Raw genomic sequence first — 20,598 nt, forward strand, 5'->3', positions numbered from 1 at the left:
GTTTTATTTCTGATAAAATGAGTAATAACTTTATAAGACAATAATGCAATAAATGATGAATGATATTTCTTGTCACTGAAAATACATATAAATGAAAAGAGAAATATATTGCCTGGATACACCATACAGACAAAAGAATTAGATCATCTGCCTTTCAGCAATATGTATTTTTTCCCCTAAACTGTTACCACAATGTTGGATGCACCCAATTTTATAGAATATTTTTGGGTGCGGTAACATTATATTTTCCATCCATTTGAACTAGAAGACCCAAACCTGTTTCAGAATGATAATGTCTCTCTGTACAATGCAAGCTCAATTAAGATATGGTTTCCATGGTTTGGAACACTTTGGGATAAACTGGAATGCTGAATGCACCCAGGCTTCCTCACCCTAAATCAATATCTGACTTTATTAGTGCCCTTTTGGCTAAATGAGCAAAATCTCCAAAAGCTCACTCCATAATCTAGTGGAACATCTAACAAGACTTATATTCAGGTGTCCACAAACGCTTTTCATATAGTGTACCTTACTTACCATAGTCTTATATTCTGGCTAGTACAATACTGCTGAATTAAATACACACATTGTTCCCATGTCAAAACCATTCAATTCAGTATCTTACACAATGCGTTTTTAAAGATAATTTCATGGTGGGCCAAAGGGATGCTGTTACCCTTGGTGAGAAGAATGACAGAGTTTAACCACTAGCTACCTACTATTATAAAACATTTGCTTAGAACATAAAACACACCATCTTCTCTCCCTACTCTACTGGATAACACCAAAAAGAACAAGTGCAATTCCTGATCCTCAGTAGCCAATAGATCATTCCTTTATCCGTCATAGGCATCTGTTTCACAAATAAATTATACAGCTCAGTAAGCTGTCAGCAAGGCTTTTTAGAACAATTAATCATCTATGGAGGCAGATATGAGTGCATTTAATGGATTGGCTCTATACAGTACAAACTAATTTGTTTCTTGCTCATCTTTAACCACCATACATAAAGCCAAAAAGGCGATGAATATTCATATCTGGACTAGTGGCTCGATTGCCAAACCACTTTGAAATAACATCTGCTTTATTCTAGTATATATCTTACCATTCAAATTAGAGGTTTTACTGGTATTGAAAATAAGCTGAAAAAAAAGAACAGCTCATACAGACAGCATTATAAAGAGGGATATGAAGTACTCCCAGAATGAACTTTCCCAAGGTGAGAGTTATGAGAATCGAGATACATATAAGATGAAGAAGTAAAAAATGCTGATAACGTAAATATAAAAGCCACGTGCATGAGCTCAGCAGCTATTCATGCTATTTAATCTCTTAGATTTATGAAGTTTAGTACCGTGTGCAGTTGAGTGGGACATGATTTGCATACTTTCCTTCAGCTTCAGTCTTAAATGGTCTGCATTTAACTCTCCAAGTGCTAGGTGATGCAGAAAAAAATATGGAATCCTCTTCGATAGTAAGCGCATCAAGATCAAAGTCATGTACTGCAATAATTTGCTATAAATACTACAGCAATCTTTCCATTTCTTTTTCTTGCCTCATGCAAACTGAACATAATGTGCAGCTAGCAACTTAACACCTTGTGTCTGTAAGAAAAATGACAACGATATCTAAGATCTCAATAAAATAATAACTGTATTGCCTCATAGCAGTGACAAAATATATAAAGTTACTTGGGGAGTTCATTGGAGTGCTGCATGATGAACAAACTTTTAGCATACTTGCATATTTTCTCTGTGCTTCTGCATTCTTTAGTCTGCATTTTACAATTAAATCCTGTGTGTGCTTTACCAGAGTGCAAGCATTTTTATTGAAACCGTAGGTGGCCTTTTTTGTCTATTAGTCGTGGATCAGTTTTCTCACATTAGAATCACTGTTCTGCATTTTGCTATTCATCACTGCTTTCTGTGCATGTATGGATTTAGCAATGACTATTATGCATGCTAGAAGTGATACTGCTGATGAATTTGTGAACCCCGCCCCAGGCTTTTCTGGAAATTACCATATATTGTAAGGTCAGAGATCATCAACCACAGAATATGATCCATGAAGGCCCTGAAGTTGTTCTTTCCATTTTGGAGATCTTTGTCTCTATCACTCACTATCTCATATATATATATATATATATATATATATATATATATATATATATATATATATATATATATATATATATATATATATATATATATATAAATATGAGATAGTGACCACTTGCTGTTATAATGAACTTCACTCTTCTGGGATGATGTTCCACTACATTCTGGAGTGTGGTTTTACATAATAAGATTTGTGCTTAGTCAGCTGCAAGGGTGTAAGTTAAGATGTAGGGTGAGGAGGCCTGGGGTGCAGTCAGCTTTCTGAGGGTGTTCAACAGGGTTGAGGTCAGAGCTCAAAAGCAGACCACTCAAGACCTTTCACTCCAATCCACTGCGTTTGGGGAAGTCCAAATCCAAGCTCTTTATATTCCTGGAAAAGTCTAGTATCCCACTATATTTGTTCGTAGAGCATATATATGTATATATGTGTATAAAACCCCAGCACCCCCAGAAAAGGTGTATGCTGAGGATGTTGACTTTCTAGCCCTTTGACTTTGAAACTGACACTAAGTAATGTGTGGTGCAGGGAGGGAACATTGCTGACCCATGCCTATTTTTTTTCTGCAGCCAAGGTGAGAGCATTACAGTACATGTACAGTCGTGGCTAGCTGTTCATAATTAAGCCATAAGGTTTAGTTGTACTGTATACAATGCAGCTAAAAAAAGGTAAAAGGTTAAAATATCGATTTTTTAACCTCAATTATATTTAATCTTTTAACCTTTAAAATGTAATAATGCCAGGTTTTTATGTGAATTTAGAATTTAGAAAACATCATTTAGTCTTTAGATGACGAATATTAGTTACATATAGTAAATATGCCTCAGCATTCTTTTAAAATAAATTGGAATTAGGGATTATTTTCAAGTTGTTTAATACATTGGCTTAATTCTAAACAGGGTCTTTTCTGCATTTAATGCTTTAAACCTGAAGTAAAAATTTGCAGGTGATGGTTTGATTGACATTTACTGTAACATATAGTAAGAGACAAAGACTGCCAAGATTTGTACCAAATACTTTTTCAAGGTCTAAATAAAGGTTTAACTAGTAAAATATAAGTTTTATAGTAAGAACACCATTGCACTCCAAACCAAAATGAGCCAGAGGCTCATTTCAACAGTGATAGAAATGCATAAATCAAAAAAAATAAAAAAGCTAAAATATTTCTGATGTAATTAATGAACAGTGACTGGTGATTGAATTAATTCTTCATTTTTCTTTGTATGGACATTGTTAAAGCATTTGAGAATGGTAAGCGATGGATTGGGGGTGCGAGGAGTTAGGGTGCCATTTAGAATTCATCAGCGCAGTCATATTTTCCAACTTATTTTGGTCCAAAATCATAGTTGTTGAAAGTCTTAAAAGCTCGTCCGAAACTTAGGTTTGTGGTAGTGTCCCATTTATGCCTCTCCTGTACTAATGCTCTAAAAACTAAATAACAAAATTAAGCACCAGTTAAGTGCTTTTAATTAAACCTTTAGTAGTCTGTTTGTTCCTAATTACTAAAATTATTATTTTATACTACTATTACTCTCACGTTTAAGTGCCTTTTTTGTACTAACAAAAATAATTACCAAAATGAACCATGCTTTAAACCATACTTTAGTCGTATATTAAATGTTTTTTATTGAAAGGATGTTTTATTCCTTACAGAAAAGTAATTAGCATTTAAATGTTTATATTACTGACATTGGTTTCTAAAAAAATTAAATACATACCAGTTCATTTGTGTTCTCAGTTATTATCTGTGTTCCAAACTGTGTGTATATTGTAAACAAGATTCAATTTGTTATGGCATTATTATTATTATTATTATTATTATTATTATTATTATTATTATTATTATTATTATTATTATTAAAAGAGATTCAATCTGTTATGGCATTATTATTATTATTATTATTATTATTATTATTATTATTATTATTAAAAGAGATTCAATTTGTTATGGCATTGTATATCTCTTCAGTATGTATATCTATTTTACCTTATAAGTAGCTCTTTGGATAGCAATAAATTTATTAAATAGAGTAAAACACTCAAAGGTGTTAGGAGAAAACGCGTAGCCTATTAAATTTTCTTGGCTTGTTATATCGTTGGATTTATTCCTGCACTGATTTTAGGCTATTATAGACAAAAGGTATTACCCTGTAAGCAAAATGTAATAAAGAAGAGAAAAGGAAGGAAAAAAATGCTATGAACAAAACAGAAATCATTTAATGTCATCGTAAAATCATGAATCTTGTGCCTTCTTGTAGCAGGAGAATGTTATAAACGACACCACATGTTGCACTTTCACAACATGACAAAGAAGTGGTTTTTCCTTGTCGGTTTTATGCCTCTCTCCCTCCAGAACAGACTCATCATTAATGACAGGTGCAATAAAGCAGCACAGTGCAGTTCCTGCTCCAGCTCTGAACCCGATGCGTCTCAGGCTCTTTTCCCAAAGTCCTAGTGAAAGCCTCCTAAATAGTAGCTATAAATATGTTTGCAAGCTGGTAAATAGAAGCATATTAGTACTTATTGCAAAATATGCAGTGCACAGGTCTGTACAGAATTTATTTTGCCGTGGTCTGTCATTAAGAATTTTATGTACACACGCATACCTGCAATGTTTGCAATAAATATTTTTTTGACGTTTTATACCATTTCCATTATAATCATCTCTGATATACAATTCCTTGCCTTTTCAATTCAATGCCTTTTAATATTCATCGCTTTTAACCCAGAACATCGTCCAAAACACCACTCTAGATGCCAGTGACAAAAAGATACAGCAGCTACAATGAAATTTGAGATATCTGCTCAAGCATGGACAGCTTTTTGGTATTATTGGTCATTCTAAAACAAGTAAGGTAGTAAAAAGCAGTAATAATGCTTAGTGGTGGATCTGTATTTAAAACATCTACAAGAAAACCTAACAAATAGTTTCAACTTATTAAACTTCAAATTATTATCACTTACCAGTTATATTTAAGAGTATTGACTAATACCTTCAGTGAGAAAAAAAACTGTGAGAAACTCAACATAAAAAAGGCTTTCCCTTGGTCCAGTAAAACTCACTCTCTGTCTAAAAGCTCAGCACAGATGTGTACTAGATTAACACCCCCCCCCCCCCACCCCCTATTTCCTTCTGCACTTTTCTGTCTCCCTCTTTCATTCTGTCTTCCTCTCTTGACTGCAATAGTAGTTTCCAGACAGTAACTACCAGGCAGGGTTAAAAACGTTTGGGACTCCAAACCAACTCTACAACTCTACAGACATTACGTTGGAATGAAAGCGATGAAGTCATTGATGGATTGATTTTTTTCTTTCTTTCTTTCTTTTTTTTTGTGGTAACTTTTAACCCCTGAAGAATTTCGGTAAGTTTGTTAAACTTTTGTTCTTGTTCGAGCTGTGAAGTTTTAGTTTGTTTGTTTTCTGATTTGCATGAAATAAAAAGGAAATATATTTATATATTATATTTTATATATATAAGGCACATCCTTCATGACAAAATCTAATGCCTATAAGGCCTGTAAATTACTTGGACCAACCTGTAGGTCAGAAATGCACATTATGCAGAAATACCAGAGGTTTTTGAAAAAAATTGTTATAGTAATAGTTCAACTTAAGATATGAGCCAGAAAAATATAAGTGCATTTTTGTTATGCACTAAGCACTAAATAATGAAACAGATGCAAAACAAATGTTACGAATGACTGTATTGAATCTGACTATCCAGTTTGCGTTCTATGTTTTCTAAATGGAAAAAAGTGCCTCTAATTCTGCATGTGTGTAAGAAATTCAAGATAGGTGAAACTGATAAGTGAATGTATTTAGAACAAAGAAAGTGGAAGTAATCCATGGCATTTATAAAGGCATGGGATAAAACACACATTTTGCCATTTTGTTTTATGTGGTTTTATAGTCGTTTTCTTTATTTTGTTCACGGACTATGACATTTTTTTCTGCCCAGCTGTACCTTTGGCATTCAGTATGGAACAGGCTGATTAGTTTTCCCTTTGCCATTCCAAGAAAGAGATTATGGTACAATTCTCTAGGAATACTTGAGGTTAATAGTGGCCTTCTATTTGTAAGGATCCTTACTGCATTTACATTTGATTAACCACTTTAATAAACTGCTCTGGCATTTATATCCTTAAATAGAAACAGTGCACAGTGCAATGGTCGAATAAACAGAACCAAATGAGATGTAAAGGGCAGAAGCAATAGTCTTTTGTGCCCCCAATTAAATACCCTATTTTCTTTTTTATAATGTGAGACATCAAGTTACATCTGTTTTAGACATTTTACCCATTGTTTGTTTCAAAGTGGGCAACACACACACACACACACACACACACACACACACACACACACACACACTTTGTATGGGTTTTGATCATATCTTTGCCAATTTATATTTAAAAAGATGTTTTACATGTTAAACACAGAAACTGCACTATATATCTTATTAGCTTAAGACTTTACAATCATCTCATGTGGTTCAAAACACAATTACTATCAAATATTTATGCAAGACTCTTCATATCAAACTATGCAGCGTTTTATATTAAATAGTTCATTATTTATCTGTGAAAGTCTTAAAGTCAGAAAATCTATTTATTACAGATCAATTGAGTCTACTGTGGAAATGATCTGCCTTCTAAAGAGCCCACATCAGTCAGCAGATTTGAACAACCAACTGCTTTGAGTCTGTAGGGTTTTGGCATGGCATAGACATGGGGGCTGTTCAAAAGCATGCATTTGCTGTCACTTCCTCTGTACCCTCACATGAAATCACTTTTCCAGAGCAGGGCGCATGTCTTGTGCAGCGTTTTAAAGTGTAAAATAATTGTTGGGAATTCTTTCTACTTCTACTTTATAACATGTAAATTATCTACTGAACACAGTGAATTATAATGTAACCTAAATATATTATGCAATTGTTATAAGAAATCTTCTTGCTCTGATTGTAATATTTCAAGTTAAGTCAAGAAGCTTTTATTGTCATTTCAACCCTATATAGCTGACGCAGTACACAGTGAAATGAGACAACGTTCCTCCAGAACCCTGGTGCTACATAAACAGCATAAAGCTTCATAACAGAAAAACACAGAGCTAAGAACTAGTAAGTGTCCTCGCCACATAAAGTGCATTGTGTGCAACCTTGTGCAAACAGTGCAAGACAGACAGTGCAAAGACAACACAAGACAGTGTAGGACAATACACAAAATAGCACCGCCAGTATACCTACTGTGTATTATACAGTGCAGTGTCAAGACAGAACTGGACACAGGAGTGTAAAAAATGTAAAATAAAACAAAGTTATCATATGTTGATGAGTGGTGATGCATTCAAGAGTAAACAGGTCATTCAAAGAGAAGGGTGTAATGTAAGAAGATAGAAAATGATGAAGTGATTAAAATGAGAAGGTGATGAAAAGATTCCTACTCAAATCTCAGTTGGATTGTGTCATTGCTTCTCATGACCTTACACATGGTGGTACTTGCTATAAATCAACCAAACGCTTATTTGTTGCATTTTTAATGAAGCAAAGTCATTTATCTCTGGCACATAAGTTTTCTGTGTATCTATCTTATCTACAAATTGAAATCTTGAGCATACTGACATGTATTTATCAAAAATGTAAAGATCACCCTTGTGGTGTAAACGGCTTAATGTCACTAGAGAAAAGTCTGAGGCAAAAACATAGATCAGGGCTTTAAGGACAGCATTGTTATCCTGTTATCCTTAAATCCTTGGGGGTTATTTTATTTATTTATTTCGTTTTGTGTTTGCCCCTTAGTCACCTTATAAAACCAAGGAAATTGACTTTTTGTAGAAAGATTAGCTGCACAGTGTTCTCATGCATTTTCTTTCCACAAAAGAAAGCCCACATTTATCCCTATACAATGGCACAGTACATAAACTGCCTTTATCAGTGTTTTCACAGTCTATACCTTAGAAGCAGCCCATAAAAAACTGTGCTTGGTGCACATAAAATTAGTCAAATTCATACCACATGTTCCAAAACATCACTTTACCGGTGAATGCACAGCTGGCACATATAACAGTGAATGTAACACCGACCTCTTAGAAACATCAAAGTCAAAACTCCAGCAACACAATTCACACGAGATCCTAAAATGTTTTGGCTGGACCTTCTGAGCTTAGAAATTGTCATTATTTATTTATAAATTTTTTCCCCAGAGTGTTTATCTATAAGTTAAAACTGTGAAAATAATGATTATGATTATATATATATATATATATATATATATATATATATATATATATATATATATATATATAGTTTATTTATCCATTCATCTTTATATACACATAACATACATATATAAGCTTCGGATAAGCTCAATTTTCACCCAAATTGTGTTTTTTCCAGGGCAGATATAATGGAGTCTCAAGTCAAATATAATTTATTAACCCTATATTTCTTTGTTGAGGTCTTTGTTGATGTCAGTTGAAAACATCTACTTTATTTAAGAATAACCTGGTCATTGTTGACACATTTGAAAGGCCTTTACATTTTTCAGCTGTTATGGTCTCATTTATAACTCTTTACAGGTTTGAAAGGTCACCATAGTAAAGTGATTCTTTATCATCAGCCGGAATGGAGCAGCACTGTACGCTGTGTGTATTACTATTCATAGCCACACTGACACTAGGTCACTGCCAGAGTGGTGATGGAGGGGACTGGGGATCAGGCAGTATGCCAGAGCTTTTGTTCACCTCTACCTCAACTCCTATTCCAAACACAGTCTATAATGATTCACCCAACCCTGAGAGCACAAACTGGACCAAGTCACTTTTTCAAGTCATTCCAGACAGCAAAGCTGATGGCTGCTCGGTCAATTTCCACACCAGCCAGGCTATGTCCAGGCGATTACAAGTGGCCAAGGAGGAGATGGCTTATCTGAAAGCCCTCCAGCATGGGAATCAGGCAGTAATGGAGAATCTGATCCAGTTTGTTGGAGCAGAAATGGGGGATCAGAGCTATCAAGACATTATTCAAGAAAATATTGTTGCGATCAAGGAGGATCATGCAAGCTGTGTGGGAGTGCTGAGAAAAGCAACAGAGGAGTTGGAGAACCAGCTAGAGGGAGCTGGCCTTGCTGGAATTCAGAGGTAAGTAGAACAGCAACTATATATATATTTTTATATCTATATAAAACAACAAATCATTCACCCATAAACAATTTGTTACTGGTGAAAGGTTATTTACTCAGGTACTGAATTTCTATCTTTTTAGGTTTTCAGTGAAAGGAATATTAACCCTTGAATGAGCAAAAGATTAAAAAATTGTAATCAATTTATTTCTTTTTTAAACATATAAAGGATTCAATTTGTTTGTTTAAAATTTTTTTCAGTTTTCAGTTTACAGTTTACAGTATTTTCAGTTATATAGTTTATACATCACAGTGTATGGAAGCTTAATTTTCTTTAACTCAATTTATCAGAAAGGAATTGCAGTTGAAAAACCTGTACTTTCCTACTTATGTACATTGTACAAATGTATATGTGTATTAACTTACAGGTACAATGACAACTGCAAAAACGTTCCAGACTAGCTTGTGGAGATTTGGCTTGTCTGTGCTCTCTGGGTTTTCCATCATCTGCATTAACAGTTGGAAAGAATGTGGGTTTAGCCCTTTTCAGGCCTCTAAATCTAAAACTGTTTCAGACCATATTGGCTTCCATCTGTGCATGCTTTCTGTTTTTAAACATAATTAATTAAAAAAATAAAAACTCTGCTTCGTGTCTCTCCATTAGAATCACTGAAGACTCTTTGACCTTTGAAAGGATGCTGCGTGTGACAACAGACATCGCCAACCAACTGGAGACGTCCTCACGAACCCTTCACCTGCAGATAACGGAGCAACTGAGAAAGGGCTTGAAGCTCAAAAGAACATAAATCTCACAAAAGAAAAACTGTCATGTTTGTGGAACATTACAACCTTAAATCCAAGCATCAATAAGATCATTTAAATATTTAAGTGAATTTTAATAGAGTGATAATAAAATATCCAGAAGATCACTTTATTATATGCTAGGTTAAAAAGGTTCATTGTTTTGCACAAGTTTAAATGTTAAAACAAGTGTTGACATCTAATACAACTGTATTTTAATTCCAGACAGCTAGCTTTGTGTTATGGCTTTCGTAGGTGCTAGGGTACAGATGGAGAGTCTACAGCTTGGGCCCCTCAGTCAGTGTGGATATATGTGTGCTGAGAGGAGAGAAAGAGAAATGACAGTGAGGTCATAGAAAAACAAATGGAGCCTCATCTGGCAGCCAAAGCAGCAAGGGTGCTTGTTATCACCATTGTTTAATTCCTTTCTATTAATCATAACAAAACACTGTGTAAAGTATGATTTATGTTGACCAGCTGGAAATGGGATGTATGAGTGCATGGATGCAGGATTAAAGAGCTTGGATGCTTTGTAGGTTATACTTTATTTACATGCCTTTGGACATTATTTAGTTCATTTAGATATATTCTTCTAAACTTCAAGGAGCTGTTCCATACATTCCACTTTTCTTTAATGCATAACTTTATTTTACTGACAAATTCATATAAGTCATTGAATGAGTAATAATCAGAAGTTTAAGGTGTTACAGTCTGAAACCCATTCAAATTTATGCAAGCCATGGCAATTTACAAATTGTTGCATACATTTCTACAGTAATACTTCAGATTAAGCAGTTTTTTCTGCCTTTAATTTCATGCTTTGCAGTTTTCAAAGGTAATAGCACCTTCTGCATACCACCTCAAACTCAGATAATGTTTATTATAAAATTATGTGCAATATAGTAATGTATGCATTTTATTCAGCATATAGTCACGTGTTGTGTCCATTTTTCTGCACAGGAACCAATGATTTACTAATCGAATTTTGTCTGAAATACATTAATAATTATCATCACCATTCATAAATGCCATGGTTATCTACAGCTTGTTTTATCTAGTAAATAATAGCACAGGCATATCTGTGAATAGAATAAGTAAAAAGGTTGGGAAGGTTGGGAAGGTTGTTTGGTTGCTTGTATTGCCTATAGGAGATGACCTTATCATATTACCCTCCTTTGGATATCATGTTGACAAGAAGATTCAGAATTTAGTGTGTCTGCCCTCTAGCTGTGATATGGAACTATAAGGTTTAGTTCCACACTTCGAATTAGAGCGAATTTAAATTCAGTTCTTATATAAATCTGTTAAATGTGTTTACACATCCTGAACTAAGTGATATATATTTGCCTTATATGCTGGGATGATTTTTTATTAATCTATATTAAAAAACAACAACTAATTAATGTTCTTGTGTTGCAAATGTAGCTTTTTGCTCTAACCAGAAATATTGGTAAAGTCTACTTTCTGACAAATAAAAGGTAGTCTCTGCTTTCTAACACTGATCAGGGTGCGATCAGAAGAGGAACTCCATTCAATTCAACCCAACCAGGAACAGTTAAACAAAAACTATTGTCCAGTCCAGGATGTATTCCTACCAGGAGAATAACCACTTTTATTCCATAATACTCATTGCAGTGTTACTTCAGACATTAGTTCCTAATCAGATACAAATTGACAATCTCACAACATAACAATACATTTAAATTAAGAATATATAAGAAAGAATTTCTATTAAAACAAAGATAAATACGACTGTCGAATAGGATACCTACAAAAACAGCACACAAACAAAATGATAGAAACCATTACAAAATTTGTTAATGTTAAAATGGTTTCAATAATAATCGTATTGGTCTCACTGGTTTCTGCAGGTATCTACTGGTGATTTGTTTTCCTCTATTGGTGCCTATTATTAGTTTAAACAAGAATTTGGTTTCACAAGAATTAAATTGGTTTTAGTGGAAACTGTAATAGTTTCTGCTGGTTTTTAATGGTAACTTGTCTTTTATTGGTGGCATGCTATATCTAGTGGATACCATTAAGGACACTGGCAACTTGGCACTGGCCACCAATAGTGACCATTAGGACATTATTCTTCAGATTTCTAAAGTTTATAGAATGGTTTATTTCGTTTGATGATAATGATTTAATGATGTAACATTAAATACATGAAACAGTTGAACCGGTTTGGAAATATGTCGTAGTTTGAACAGCTGGTGGTATGTAACGGTGTTTGTAGTTTTAAACAATAGATTGTCTGTGATGGATTATATTGTTAGCATTCATTAATCATTTTTTAACAGGCTGTGTGTGGGCGCACGCGCGCGTGTGTGTTAACCGTAAAACTCGCGCGGAGTTCCCGCCTCCTTTTTTTTTTTTTTTTTTTTTTTGTCGACGTCACTCTGGACGGACAGACAGCACAGCGCGCGAGCATGGTCGCCTGGGAGACGGGAGGCTGAGGAGCGTTTGGACCGGAACTACGAGTAGGCGCGCGCGCAGGGGGTAAAAACCGCGCACACGCAAAAACTTTTGACCGCGCATGGAGCAGCAGTTTCCAATCGGGATGAAGGCAAAAAAATAGAATAAAAAAGTAATCGGGAAGTTTACAGGTGCTCTAACCTGGGATTTCAGATTTGTTACAGACTGCGTGTAGTGAGAAGCTCGATATCGGAGTGGAGCAGCATGGCAGATGTGTGGATGTGGATTAGACCCGGCAGGCGCTACGGGTGATCACACACTTTTAAAAAAATATACCAAATGCAATATGATGCTTTAATTGATCGTCCAATTAAAGGCAGAGTGATAACTTACTATTGACTATAAAGGATAAACATGTCTGAAACTGAAAGGTTAAAATGGCAGAGGATGGAAAAGTTCCTTCTAAAGCACTGAATGCGCGCATGGAGAGCCAAATGTAGCGGTATGATGGAGCGCGTTGGGAATCTCCTGGTCTCACTGAGGAGCGCTCTGCTCTGGAGCTTCCTGTGGCAAGCAAGTAAGTTGATCTGAAACCTTGTATTCTTGTAAACCTTGTATTCTTAATACTCAATTAGAAATGCAAATACATTTCAATGTTTATTATTTGTTCTCTTTATGCTTATTGTATAATATTTTGTACTGAAGTGTACAGTGAACTAATCCTCAACATATTATTACAAAAATATTACACACATTTATGGAGACAGTAAAGGAGACAAAGGTTGCCTGACAACACTGAAACATAACTCTGACTTCGCTCCTGTAATTTTCCATCTGAACAACTTTCTACAGCTAAAAATGAATATGCCGGGAAGGGTTTTGTCTCCAAGACGTATCCTTCCACCATTTTTTTGTCTTACTGAATTGTTATTCTGTTGTTTAAGACGACACCACTGTAGTTGCATTCTGTACTGCACCTGTCTACCACATAACATTTTTGCAGCAGCCCATTAGGAACTAGCGCTTATATAGTGAATATATTTCAGTGTCCTGACAGTTTGGTGGGTGAACCGCAAGTGGAGCAAGCACAAGAATGTCAATGAGTGAGATAAAAAATACAGTACGCTACTTGCATTACGTGCGAACAGAAACTTAATGTTTCATGCATATGTATACACTAGAGAGAGTTTAAAGCAGACGAGAGCAGTGCATCATTACAAAGCCTTGCATGATGTGCGGTTTGATCTACCCCTCACATGGATCAATCTCTATAGATGAATCTTTCCACTTGATCTAAGACTCTCACAAATCCCATGCCCGGGTCTCCAGTGGGGACAAAATGATGGTAAATCTTCTGACTTCAGCACATAAAGAACTAAAGTCCCTAAGTTTAAATAGTCAATATTGAAGCGATACAATAAAAAATACGTTTAGAGAAGTTTGATTTATATATAATTATAATGATCTGTGTACAGATTTTGAGTATAAGCAATTTTTTATTATTCTGTTCTCAAACATCGTACAAGGCTTACTGAGCTTGATGTCGACCATAAATCTGACTTGATAATGAGATGCTGCTATTTGCTCAGAGGTTGATTTATTTAATGTGCTGTAATCGATAAGCTAGTCCATCCCCAGGGAGCTCTGTGCTAGACTGAGCTAATCACACTACGCTGCAAGAGCTACTCCAGCCATGCCGACCGGCTGTCCTCTCACGTTCAGTGCAATCCCCCCAGGGCTCAAAGGTAGGATCAGTGCAGTTTGGAATTAAAGCTTGAATTTGGTCATTCGGCTGCTTTGCCCAATACATCTTTTTGCTAAATTAGGAAAGTTCTCAGTCACAGGAAAAAAAAGGGCAGATGTGCCAGGTGCAATGATGCAACACAGGGATTGCAAGACATGATCCCTTACAAGAAAAGCATCGGTTACTAAATAAGGTCTGTGCTGCCCAAAACAACATAAAACCTATGAGCCTCTGGCATAAAATACAATATCATAATAGATGTTGGAATGTGTATTTACTACTGCATCTACTTACAGGTAATAAAACGGGAAAATTAAAAAAATAAGTTATACAGTACACAGAGGCTTAGGGCAATGTTATGTGTAATTGCATGTGATTAAGTTGTCTTTTGATATATTCAACATGCAAGTAATACAGACTCTGAACCTTTCATTTAATCTTTTAATGGACTGTTATCCTCATGAATTTAATTAAGCTTAAGGGAAAGCTTAAAAACGTTTTTTTTTATATATGCCAAGAGGATGATTGGACCTTTAGACCTTTTCCAGCAACTGAAATTTGTGACAAAGTAAGCATATGGCATTAATCTGTTGAGATGACATGGAACTGACACTCACTAGATCAGTGGTGTGCAGCCTTTAGAACAACATATTCACTTGCATACCAAATGAGTTCCCCACTGTTCCACAGATATCAGCGATACATGTCTGTGTAAAATTCTCATAAAAAATGGATTTGCTTTTGTACATGCTATAAACCATGAATCTCTGTAAACCTCATGCTTATAATGTTCTGATTTTGTGAATGAAAAAATCTGATCTCTGAAACAAATCTTTATTACATTGGCAGTGTCCTGTTATGAGAAGACTCATTCCTTCGCTGAGGATGAACTGTTTAAGAAGCTTTTCGTTGGATATAACAAGTGGTCGCGGCCTGTGCCAAACACCTCAGACGTGGTCATCGTTAAGTTTGGCTTGTCCATTGCCCAGCTTATTGATGTGGTAAATGTTAAAGCAAAACACCAAATAAACAAATAAACATATAGAAAACCTGCTAGGCAAAAAAGCAATAAATAAAATTTTTATTTGTATTGTTTTTTATGCCCTTGTTTATTGTAATTCCTACTTCTTAATTCCATTTTTATTTATTTCAGCCCGAAATTTTAAATCATGGCTAATACAGTACCTGGGACTTCAGTCATGTTCAATTATAGAGCCTGTGTTAAATCTCTCACTGAGTGAAACACAGGCTTAATTTTGCAAACAGCTGATTGAGCAGCTTCTTCAGCTCTCAGTGTGAGCTGTATGTCAAAGCACATTGTATATCTTCTGTGAGTACCAGTGTAGATCCCTGTTTTAATATTGTAACTGCATTTCTACCAGTGGGCTTTATGTTAGTTGAGATCATATCATGAAACACGTGTCATGTCTACTGTAATGTTTTAAACATCAATTCTATATCCGGTACGTTGTTTGACATAGATTACGGTGTTATGTGGTCTACTATTGATCGCTTTTGTATAAGGACATATTTGACTGAAAGCCCTTCATTAACACAAGGACAAGATAATACTGCAATAAATAAACAGGATTGATTTTTGTAATTTAATTTTCACTTTGACAGACCTGCATCGCCAAAGATATACGGCAGATTATAAAAAGCCTCAACTTTGACTGGATTGAATTTGTAATTTATCAGAACCGATTCCATAATGGAAGGCTCACTCCGGTTTTACTAACAGGCCTATACACTAGTAAGGCTTCAGTGTGGAACTCTGTATAGCTTTTTTTTGTTGTTGCTGCACAGGAACCACAGTATACAATATATATATTTCTTGCTTAAGCATGCATGTTTTTCTCAAAATTGTCCATTGTATATACAATCTGGCCCTCTCATATATTTTTCCTGATAGCCAGACAGCTCTGATGTGCAGTAGTCAGCAGACTTTTTAAATAAAATATACGTATATATGCCAGCTTTTGATATTGCAGCTGGCCAAGATGGCTTGCACATGGCACATAGTCTCCCTATCCAAATTCAATTTAAGACTGTAAGGAGAAGGGGAACAGAAAGCTCTATTTCTTTGAAGTTTTCTAATCTTCTACCGACACATTATAAATATTCATTTTACGACGGAACTAGGGTAGTTACATCAGCTTCCCAGAAAACCACATTAGCACCTTTAACCTGATAGCCCTGATGAGTCAGAACTTCCTTGAAATCAGTCCATCAGGATATTATACTTCAGATGTTGATGCTGAAACAAACCGCCTCAGCTTTCTTTCTCATACTCTCCCACCTACTTTTCTCTTTCTCTTTCTTCTTCATTTTTTTTTTTACACCCCTTCTATGCTTTAGGATGAGAAAAACCAAATGATGACAACCAATGTCTGGTTGAAGCAGGTGAGCCAAATGTTGAATTTGGAAGCGTTTTAAGTGTTTTGAAATCTGTTTAGATTTAAAATGATGCCTTTACAAATGCTACTAAGTAGTTTAGATTTATATATTAAAGGTTATAGTTAGAAATCAGATTTGATTGGGGATTTATAGTAAAATCTGGATGTTATAAAAAGCCACATTAAGATTCATAAAGAAAGTCATAGCCGGTGTACATGGATGACTGTGACTTTGAGTGAATTGCAGTGGTACAAATATCCACATCGAAGATGAAAGGGTAAATTTACACTGTGATAAAAACAGAAATAATAACCTCTAGCCTCTTTCACAGGAGTGGAATGACTATAAATTGCGTTGGAAGCCCTCTGATTATGACAATGTGACGTCCATCAGGGTGCCATCTGAGCTCATTTGGGTTCCAGACATTGTGCTGTACAACAAGTGAGTGATATTAATATAATCTCGAAATGTTTATATGCCAACTACTTGCAATAAATAAAAAAAATATATAGTCAGTATAGTTCAATATAGTCAGAGTCAGGTACAGAAGGGAAACATCCAGCATATAGTGTCTTGGTGAAATGTTTGACCACCACAAGCTGTCAGAACAACTTTTAATGCTGCATGGCTCTGGAACTGTACTAGTGGAGAGAACACAATACTTTCAAAATATATTTCTGTCTATAAAGGAGCTGGTGTAGAGTGCTTTATAACAGATCAGTTCAAAATTCCCAAATGTGGTGACTGTGAAGGCCATAGCATATGTTTGAAATGAAATTCATACTAATTGAACCATTTAGTCAGCTTTCAAATGAATGAATAATCATTGTGAGAAAAGAAGGTTAGACTGATTTGCAGTGAGCCTGAAAATTACAAGGGAATCCAACCAGGTCAGCCCAAATTCGATTTTATTTAATGCGTATTTATAAGAACATCAAGAAATGGATGTATGATGGATGATAGAACTTTCTATAGTGTAGGTACAATGCTGAGTTGGCTTTCACTGAAGAAGGTCAAGTAAGGTTGTCTGACCTGTTACAACGAGTGTAATACAATAAGATATTTAATACGCTTATATTATAAAATTATATCAAAACACCACCACCTGGTGTTCCTTAGTGGTATTACAGCTTGATTTAACAGATTGACTTTATTAAAATAGTAATGCTTCTTAGTTATTCATATATGATGAATGTTGTGATTAGTTGAGTTACCTAGCTGGCTAGCAGCTAGCTACTGTGATGTTTGCTTTAATCATTTATTGTGTGTGTGTGTGTGTGTGTGTGTTACAATTTACAATCTGCAACCCAAGTTTGTGTTTTCTTTTCAGTGCAGATGGAGAGTTTGCTGTGACCCACATGACCAAAGCTCACCTTTTCCACACAGGTAAAGTGCGCTGGGTTCCTCCTGCCATCTACAAAAGCTCCTGCAGCATTGACGTCACCTTTTTCCCCTTTGACCAGCAAAACTGCAAAATGAAGTTTGGCTCATGGACATATGACAAAGCCAAGATTGATTTAGAGCGCTTAGAGACCACTGTGGATCTTAAGGACTACTGGGAGAGCGGCGAATGGGCCATTGTCAATGCTGTGGGGACATACAACACCAAGAAGTACGACTGCTGCCACGAGATTTATCCAGACATCACGTACTTCTTCATTATCCGACGCCTTCCTCTCTTTTACACCATCAACCTGATCATTCCATGTTTGCTGATCTCCTGCCTGACTGTGCTGGTCTTCTACCTGCCATCAGACTGTGGTGAGAAGATCACGCTGTGCATTTCTGTCCTTCTATCTCTCACCGTCTTCCTGCTGCTCATCACAGAGATCATCCCGTCCACATCACTGGTTATACCACTTATTGGAGAGTATCTACTTTTCACCATGATCTTTGTCACATTGTCTATAATCATCACTGTGTTTGTCCTGAATGTGCACCATCGCTCACCAGGTACCCACAAGATGCCAAGTTGGGTGCATACTATCTTCCTTGACATCATCCCACGCTGGCTCTTTATGCGCAGACCGGCTCCCTATGGACGGCGTCGGCAAAGACTGCTTCTCCTGAAAAGTCAAAGGTCACGAGGACTTGGGGCTTCTGTTGGTCCATGTCTCAGCACTTCAGCCAACTGGTTCAGGGAGGTGGCTAAAAATGAAGAAACATGCACACAGTGCTTCTACCAAGACCTAGAGCTGGGAACACTGTCTGCTAATTTCTCTCTCTCCTTCCGCCCTCCTTCTCCTCGTCCACCCGGCTCCACCCCAACTCCATCTCCCCCACTCCCTCCTTCTCTTCCTTCTTCTCTGCCTCTGAAACATGGACATTCTATGAGACATGATTCAGTGCTGGGTTCCAGGCTTCCAAGGCGTAGAGTGAACCATACCATGCAACAATCGGACAATGACCAATTCCTTCTCTCTCCGAGCATAATACAAGCTCTGGAGGGAGTTCACTACATAGCAGATCATCTGAGAGCACAAGATGCCGACTTTAGTGTGAGTAAAAAAGGCAACATTATTCATAATTATGAAATGCTGGTCTATCGTTTTCACCCGGAAACCATGGAGAATGCAAACCTTTTAGTCGAATGAAGAGATTAATTGTTTATCTAGCTCAGAAACCTGTATTAACCCTGTATTCTTTCACATATATCAAACAGATATAAAGATTCTGCATCTTAACATCTAGTTACTTCTAAAAGCGGAAGCAGAGAATGCCACACTGAAAGATTTCATTACTATTCTAGTGAAGATATTCAGCCTACATCTACATTCATAACTTAATTCTTTAGAAACAACATTACTGCCAAGGAAATTTACAGTGGAAGTGGGTTGGTGGCACAATTGGGATAATTGCTTCCAGGTCCTAGATATGCTTCTAAACATGGCTTACAGTATATAAAGAGTATCACCTTTTCTTCTTGTATTTGATTGGGTTTTTCTCTGGGTCTTCCAGTGATATTTAATTGTCAGAAAAGAGGAAGGTTTGAAGATTGGCTGTGCCAAATTGCCCCACGGTGTGACTGGGTGTGTGTAGTAATTTGACTGAATGAAAAGATTTCATCCTGATTAAGAATGAAAGGAAAAACATTAGGTGACGAAAGTCACCTAATGAAAAAAGTTTATATATATATATATATATATATATATATATATATATATATATATATATATATATATAAGAAAGAGAGAGAGAGTGAGAGTGAGAGGAGAGAGAGAGAGAGAGAGAGAGAGAGAGAGCGCACAGGTAAGTTTTTTTATGTTGGCCAGTTCCAAGGTCCACTGTATTAGAGAATTCAGGTAAAATAAATCTGTGGCATAATGTTCACCAGATTACCTGATCTCATGATCATACCCACCAAGTGCAAAAAATAAAAAATAATAATAATTATTACTAAATGAAAAACCATCATCAAGATTATACCTCATATTCAGTTGTATTTACTTGTACTATAAAATGACCCTGGTGAGAGATTATTTGATTTGTCTACTTATATTCCTTACGATACATTTCTAATGAAACACTCATATAATAAAAAGACACACAAGAGAACTTTAACATTGCCTTTCTATGAACTCTTTGATATTGAAATGCAGGTTAAAGAGGACTGGAAGTATGTTGCCATGGTGATCGATCGGATCTTCCTGTGGATGTTCATCATCGTTTGTCTGCTGGGTACCATCGGCCTGTTTCTTCCCCCATGGCTGGCTGGCATGATCTAGAGCCACTTACATGAACTTGCAGACAAGCAGTTTGGGCGCTGAGGAAAAACTTGTCATTACCGACAGTGACTGAGTGTGCCACATGGATGAATAATATGGAAACTGTGCCAAAATATTTGAATGAAGGGCAAGAAATTCATCATGGAGCAGAATGTCTATCAGCACCGTGCAAGAGCCCAGAAAGCAAATTTATCTTTGAATGTAAAGCCTTGCAATAAATCCTGATGAATAAAATATGGCACCTTCAAAAAGGACTTCTGCATGAGTGCAAGCAGAGTTGTTAATT

The 20,598-nt window shown here is 36.0% G+C and overlaps 2 protein-coding genes across 3 annotated transcripts; both read left to right on the forward strand.

The window, feature by feature from the left end:
* The first annotated feature begins 5,277 nt into the window (after positions 1 to 5,277).
* Positions 5,278 to 10,559, forward strand: si:ch211-142k18.1. Its single transcript, XM_046836562.1, has 3 exons — positions 5,278 to 5,477; positions 8,686 to 9,246; positions 9,892 to 10,559. Exons 2-3 carry the CDS (start codon positions 8,732 to 8,734, stop codon positions 10,031 to 10,033), a joined length of 657 nt encoding a protein of 218 aa, XP_046692518.1. The 5' UTR covers positions 5,278 to 5,477; positions 8,686 to 8,731; the 3' UTR covers positions 10,034 to 10,559.
* Positions 10,560 to 12,416: 1,857 nt separating this feature from the next.
* chrna2b (cholinergic receptor, nicotinic, alpha 2b (neuronal)) lies at positions 12,417 to 20,566 on the forward strand. 2 transcript variants are annotated; one of them, XM_046836214.1, is made up of 6 exons: positions 12,417 to 13,023; positions 15,040 to 15,191; positions 16,549 to 16,593; positions 16,919 to 17,028; positions 17,918 to 19,085; positions 20,187 to 20,566. In XM_046836214.1, exons 1-6 carry the CDS (start codon positions 12,921 to 12,923, stop codon positions 20,310 to 20,312), a joined length of 1,704 nt encoding a protein of 567 aa, XP_046692170.1. In that variant the 5' UTR covers positions 12,417 to 12,920; the 3' UTR covers positions 20,313 to 20,566. The 2 variants fall into 2 exon arrangements, with proteins under 2 accessions (XP_046692170.1, XP_046692171.1); XM_046836215.1 differs by lacking the exon at positions 16,549 to 16,593.
* Positions 20,567 to 20,598: the final 32 nt, after the last annotated feature.

This window comes from Silurus meridionalis, chromosome 23, assembly GCF_014805685.1.
Source record: "Silurus meridionalis isolate SWU-2019-XX chromosome 23, ASM1480568v1, whole genome shotgun sequence".
Classification (NCBI taxonomy): Eukaryota; Metazoa; Chordata; class Actinopteri; order Siluriformes; family Siluridae; genus Silurus; species Silurus meridionalis.